We start from the raw sequence: 7373 nt of genomic DNA on the forward strand, positions 1-7373 counted from the left end.
TATCAAAACATAATTTGATTAGTAATATGCATTGCTAAGAACTTCATTTGGACAACTTTAAAGGCGATTTTCTCAGTATTTAGATTTTTTTTTGCACCCTCAGATTCCAGATTTTCAAATAGTTGTATATCTGCCAAATATCGTCCTCTCCGAACACACCATACATCAGTGGAAAGCTCATTTATTCAGCTTTCAGATGATGTATAAATCTCAATTTCATAAAAATCGACCCTTATGACAGGTTTTGTGGTCCAGGGTCACATATTTGCAAGTGGAATTTTTAATTGCCTTACTATAATTTTATTTCGTTTTTCTATAATACATTGTCTGTATTAGTAGTAGTAGTAAATTTAATTTATAAATGGGCAAATATAAAGGAACTATAATCAACACTAAAAAAAAACAACAGCCAGGGGGAAAATGATAATGAATTATATATATAAAGAACTATTACAATAGTAAAAGACATAAAATGAATTTAAATTGCAAAAAAAAAAAAGTATGCTAATGGGGAATCTCGATATAAGCGCAAGATTTTTTTTCTGTCTAATATGAAGTAAGTTATATGATTAAACCGATTCCATGACGCCATATGTGTGCGCCGGCGCAGAATTGTGACTAAAGCAAAGCGGAACCCTGGAACAAACACTTAAACGTTGGGACAACGTGATTTGCCAATGACAGCCGAGAGTGCTGACCACTGAGAAACTACTGAAGTTTTCGTTCATCGGTATTTATCTGTTCTTCCGATCTATCTTTCGAAACAGTAGAGTGTCGCGTGTGCTGTTCGTTACAGATGCATGTTTGCAGTGTGTTGTCTGGTGAATCAGTTAGCTGTTTGGCTAACGTTACTCTCTTAGCATATCTACAGAATTAGTCCTGAACACTTTTTGTCATCATTTATTACATTACACACAGACAATATGTTGTCTGTAAATAGACACAGTCTGCAATAACAGCACATATGTAACGCACTTTAATTCATGCGCATGGAAAACAAGACTTAAAGCAACAGTTCACAAAAATCAAACTTCTGTCGTCATTTACTCACCCTCATGTTTTTCCAAATCTGTATGGCTTTCTTCTGTGTAACAAGATGTTTGGCGCAATATTAGGGACTGACAGCACCTTTTGTCCACACAATGTAAGTGAATCGTGACTGCAGTGGTCATTCTGCCTAATATCACTATTTGAATACGTTCATACATGTTTGGAGCAATGCGAGGGTGAATACATAATCACATGATTTTAATTTGGGTGTTAACTAGCCCTTTGAAACGGTTTATGACACTTTGATTGCTGTTTGGGCTGTCATGTGCAATCTGTTTTGTTGCAGAAAGAATGGCGCTGAATAAATCCATGCATCCTCGAAACCGTTATAAGGACAAACCTCCGGACTTTGTGTATCTGGCCTCTAAACACCCTGAATTCCAGAAGCACGTGCAGACCACACTGACCGGCAGAGTGATGTAAGTCATGTTGTGTTTGAGCATTTTTAACGCGTCATATGACTTTGCTAGAGGTAAGATATAAAAGTGTTGTTTTGTTCTAGCATTGTGAAAGGAAAAAAAGACTGATCTGTCTCAAAAGACAATATTTTTTTTATCTGTGATCTGCACATATTTGCCTTTGAGTACAATGGGATATTAATTTAGAGATCTCAGACCAAACAACCACTCTTAGTATTAGAGAATATTTGTTTAGATTTTATATTTTTTAATGTTTTTGAAAGAAGTCACCAAAACTGCAATTATTTGATCAGAAACACAGTTAAAACAGTAATATTGTGAGATATTATTACAATTTAAAATGTCTGTTTTCTATTTTTAGACATTTTAAAATGCAATTTATTCCTGTTATGGCAAAGCTGAATTTTCAACATCATTACTTTTGTCTTCAGTGTCACATGATCCTACAGAAATCATTCCAATATGCTGATTTGCTGCTCAAGAAACATTTCTTATTATTATAAATGTTGAAAACAGTTGTGCTGCGTAATAGGTTTGTGGAATGCTTGAAACATTTAACGTTTTTCTCAGGATTCTTTGATGAATTTGATTTCTGAATTTGATTAATTTAAAATAGAAATATTTTCTAACATTTAAATGTTTTAAATTAAATTACTGTCACTTTTGAATTTAATGCATTCTTGCTTAGTAAAAATGTTATTTTCTCCAGAGAAATTACTCCAGACATATTTTTTTTTTTCTTTTTTTTTAGACACTACATTGACAGAATAAAATTAGACTTCAAAATAAAATAAATTGAGAATAAACTCATTAAATTATGAGAAAAAAAGTTGAATAAAAAGATAGAAAATGTTGAGAATAATCTCATTAAATTACGAGAAAAAAGTGACATACTATTTACACTAAGTGAAAATAGCCATTCTATTTGTTATGTAAAAGTAGCATATCTTTGCAAAGTACAAATAGTAGGTAATTAGATTCTATTTATACTTATAAATAGTGACAAATACTATTTGCACCTCAGTATTGTTGTACATTAACAGGATGCAATAATAACATAGTGTAAATGATTTTATTTATTAAAATTATTAAATAACCTAGATGCTGCCTTATTGGGAAACAAAGCTCTCCGATAGCCTGTCTACCCCTAATCAAACCACAGATTCCACTGTGATTTAAACTAGTTTAAAGGCAGAGGAAACAGTGCTGCTATTCTCAACAACACTTAACGCAGAAAACAGGAGAAACACTGTGCGACAACAATCAGTTAGAATACTTTTCAATCCACAAATTAATATTTACAATGGATTTACTGTAGCAACACTAAACCTACCCAATCAATGCATTATTATTAAACACTCATTAGGCAATTGATTTCCACTTTTCCCATGTGATGTGAAAAGGAAGAAAAGCGAGTTCGGCAAAAGATGGACTCGAACCCTTGTCGACCGCATCATATGCTACATCCATAGGCATTACACTCCAGCCTACGCCACTGCAGACACTGTTTGACACTCTCCAATGAGATGAAATGAACCTTGCACGAGTGTGTTTATTCTCCGCATTTTAATTCGACTTTTTATCTTGAAATTTAGTGTGTTTTTTTTTCCTTGAAATGTAACAACTTTTTTCTCGTAATTTAATGAGTTTATTCTCAACATTTTATTTAAACTTTTTTTTCTCTAAATTTAACTACTTTTTTTCTTGTAAATTAAGTTTATTCTCAGCATTTTATTTCGACTTTTTTGTCGAATTTTAACGAGTTTTTTCTCGTAATTTAATGTTTATTCTCATTTTTATTTCAACTTTTTTTCTCAATTTAAGTTTTTCTCAACATTTTATTTAGACCTTTTTCTCTAAATTTAACGACTTTTTTCTTGTAAATTAAGTTTATTCTCAACATTTTATTTAGACTTTTTTTTCAACATTTAACGAGTTTTTCTCAGCATTTTATTTAGACTTTTTTCTCGAAATTGAACAACTTTTTTCCTCGTAATTTAATGAGTTTATTCTCAATTTTATTTAGACTTTTTTCTCGAAATTTAACGACTTTAATCTCGAGATGGTTTTATTTTTTTATTATTGCTTGGCCCTAATCCTCTTCCGTACAAAGGTAAAGATCTACCACATGAATAATATTTTTTTAAATTATTTTCCAGTTATAAATCCCACCCTACACATTTTTTTCCTTTAATGACTTTAAACTGCCATAGAAGAAAATGTTAATATTAATAACATTACAAACGCCATCTTTTAAAATACCAGTCACACTTTATCTCCCACAAACAAGCACTCTGTCCCTAATAAATTCATTCATATAAATTTTAGATAATATTTAATGCTCACAAACTGGTATGTTGATGTCTGCTAGGTTGCATGTAATCTCAGGAGTCAGTCAGCAGACTTCTGCTTTGGCTTTGTAAAGGGAGATGAGTTATTTGTGGATCAATAATCACATTGGCGCAGTATTTTAGGCCTGTCCCATTGAGGCAGCTGCTATGATTGGATGAGCTTCCTGCTGTGACTGTCATTACTCAGCAGCGCATCCAGAGCTCCAGGGGAGAGACGGAGCTCGTGCTGTTGTCAGAAAATGAACTTGACAAGCAGCACTCCTCTCTGGGAAAATTGCCTGTGTTTTTTTTCCCCTCTCCTCATCGTCTTTCATTTTTTTAGCCCCACTTGCAAGATTACTTTTCGGTCTAATGGGAATCATCTGAGCAAACGCCCTACAGTCATGTCTGAGGCTGAACATCTTGCTTTTTTTTTTTTGCCAAGTCTCCATATTTCCAGTCAGTCCCACTTGGTTGTGCACCGTTACCGTTGACCTTGCCAAGAGGTGTGTGCATCTCTCTCCACTGAGCGAAACGTCCCAAAGGTTTTAGAGGTAGTGCATGCAAATCAGCCGCTGTGCCTACAGGGTTTCAGCTTAAAGAAACAGCGCAATGTTCTGCTCAGTGAAGTCTTGAAAGGAGCAAAGATCTCAGCCTCTGGGAGTTTAACGCTTGAGGTGCCAGAGGCCAGTATCTCAGATCTCTTGGGTATTCTTCTGTTTTGCCCCAGCTCAGGTCTCTGGAAACTCTTCACAGTCTTAGCCAAGCCTGAGGGTTTGTATAACAGGCTCAGTTTTTACAGGCTTAGCCTCCATCGTTATTTTACTGATTGTTTTGGACCCATTTTGGCAGCTGAAAGAAAGACTGTGATTATGCATGCATGAGAGGAAGCTGGAATCTCGGATGCTTCTTTTCGATACTGGGCTGTTTCCTGCTCATATATGTGGGAAAGCACTGCAGATGTGCACTACAGAGCTGTGGAGTGGCAGGTGGAAAGGGGCACAAAAGCATCGAGCGGAAGAACGCCTCAAGTGTTTGAGGGGTGGAGAGCAGGAGATTGTAATTGGGACACAGTCAGACGGTGTGTGTGGTTGTGCGGTGACTCTGTTTCAGAGTATTGTCTCTGATTGTTGACTTTTGATGATCATGGAACTGAGAAAGAGCATTGAGGATTGACTGACCAATAGGGGTTTTTCAATTGCGAAGATGTCGATATCTGGAGATCAAGGTGAATGATGTAAAACTGATTAAACTAGTTCACCCAAAAATGAAAATTCTGTCCTCATTTACTCACCCAAGTTATTTCAAACCTGTACGAGTTTGTTTCTTCTGTTGAACACAAAAGAAGATATTTTGAAGAATGTTGGAAACCAAACAGGTGACGGTAGCCATTGACTTCTATAGTATTTTTTTCTATACTATGGAAGTCGATGGCTACCGTCAGCTGTAGCCAATGTAATTTATTTCAGTGATGCAAAGCTAAATTTTTTAGCATCCTCACTCCAGTCTTCAGTGTCACATGATCCTTCAGAAATCATTCTCATGTGCTGATTCGCTGCTCAAGAAACATTTCTTCTTATTATCAGTGTTTAAAACGGTTCATATTTTTTATTAATGCTTTTTTTTTGGAAACCGATTCTTTGATGAATAGAAAATTCAAATGAACAACATTTATTTTAAATTAGTGCTGTCAAACGATTAATCGCGATTAATCGCATTTGTGGATCAATAATCACATTGGCGCAGTATTTTAGGCCTGTCCCATTGAGGCAGCTGCTATGATTGGATGAGCTTCCTGCTGTGACTGTCATTACTCAGCAGCGCATCCAGAGCTCCAGGGGAGAGACGGAGCTCGTGCTGTTGTCAGAAAATGAACTTGACAAGCAGCACTCCTCTCTGGGAAAATTGCCTGTGTTTTTTTTCCCCTCTCCTCATCGTCTTTCATTTTTTTAGCCCCACTTGCAAGATTACTTTTCGGTCTAATGGGAATCATCTGAGCAAACGCCCTACAGTCATGTCTGAGGCTGAACATCTTGCTTTTTTTTTTTTGCCAAGTCTCCATATTTCCAGTCAGTCCCACTTGGTTGTGCACCGTTACCGTTGACCTTGCCAAGAGGTGTGTGCATCTCTCTCCACTGAGCGAAACGTCCCAAAGGTTTTAGAGGTAGTGCATGCAAATCAGCCGCTGTGCCTACAGGGTTTCAGCTTAAAGAAACAGCGCAATGTTCTGCTCAGTGAAGTCTTGAAAGGAGCAAAGATCTCAGCCTCTGGGAGTTTAACGCTTGAGGTGCCAGAGGCCAGTATCTCAGATCTCTTGGGTATTCTTCTGTTTTGCCCCAGCTCAGGTCTCTGGAAACTCTTCACAGTCTTAGCCAAGCCTGAGGGTTTGTATAACAGGCTCAGTTTTTACAGGCTTAGCCTCCATCGTTATTTTACTGATTGTTTTGGACCCATTTTGGCAGCTGAAAGAAAGACTGTGATTATGCATGCATGAGAGGAAGCTGGAATCTCGGATGCTTCTTTTCGATACTGGGCTGTTTCCTGCTCATATATGTGGGAAAGCACTGCAGATGTGCACTACAGAGCTGTGGAGTGGCAGGTGGAAAGGGGCACAAAAGCATCGAGCGGAAGAACGCCTCAAGTGTTTGAGGGGTGGAGAGCAGGAGATTGTAATTGGGACACAGTCAGACGGTGTGTGTGGTTGTGCGGTGACTCTGTTTCAGAGTATTGTCTCTGATTGTTGACTTTTGATGATCATGGAACTGAGAAAGAGCATTGAGGATTGACTGACCAATAGGGGTTTTTCAATTGCGAAGATGTCGATATCTGGAGATCAAGGTGAATGATGTAAAACTGATTAAACTAGTTCACCCAAAAATGAAAATTCTGTCCTCATTTACTCACCCAAGTTATTTCAAACCTGTACGAGTTTGTTTCTTCTGTTGAACACAAAAGAAGATATTTTGAAGAATGTTGGAAACCAAACAGGTGACGGTAGCCATTGACTTCTATAGTATTTTTTTCTATACTATGGAAGTCGATGGCTACCGTCAGCTGTAGCCAATGTAATTTATTTCAGTGATGCAAAGCTAAATTTTTTAGCATCCTCACTCCAGTCTTCAGTGTCACATGATCCTTCAGAAATCATTCTCATGTGCTGATTCGCTGCTCAAGAAACATTTCTTCTTATTATCAGTGTTTAAAACGGTTCATATTTTTTATTAATGCTTTTTTTTTGGAAACCGATTCTTTGATGAATAGAAAATTCAAATGAACAACATTTATTTTAAATTAGTGCTGTCAAACGATTAATCGCGATTAATCGCATCCAAAATAAAAAAATTTGTTTACATAATGTGTATACTGTGTATATTTATTATTTATATATAAATACACACATATGCATGTAAATATTTAAGAAAAATTTTACGTTTATATATTAAAAATATTTATATATGATATAATTTATATGAATACAAATATACATGTGAATACATGTAAATATTTTCAAAATATATGCTGTATGTGTGTGTCTTTATATATACATAATAAATATGCACAGCACACTCATATA

General features: G+C 36.1%; 1 protein-coding gene across 1 annotated transcript in view; it reads left to right on the forward strand.

Moving 5' to 3' along the window:
• Nucleotides 1-597: 597 nt before the first annotated feature.
• mettl16 (methyltransferase 16, N6-methyladenosine) overlaps nucleotides 598-7373 on the forward strand; it is a 31638-nt gene continuing 24862 nt past the window's right edge. The window contains exons 1-2 of the mRNA XM_016455644.1: nucleotides 598-730; nucleotides 1337-1469. Coding sequence (XP_016311130.1) covers nucleotides 1342-1469 — 128 coding nt within the window. The 5' untranslated portion in view covers nucleotides 598-730; nucleotides 1337-1341. The remainder of the gene's footprint in view (nucleotides 731-1336; nucleotides 1470-7373) is intronic.

This window comes from Sinocyclocheilus anshuiensis, unplaced genomic scaffold (genome assembly GCF_001515605.1).
Source record: "Sinocyclocheilus anshuiensis isolate Anshui unplaced genomic scaffold, SAMN03320099.WGS_v1.1 scaffold319, whole genome shotgun sequence".
Classification (NCBI taxonomy): domain Eukaryota; kingdom Metazoa; phylum Chordata; class Actinopteri; order Cypriniformes; family Cyprinidae; genus Sinocyclocheilus; species Sinocyclocheilus anshuiensis.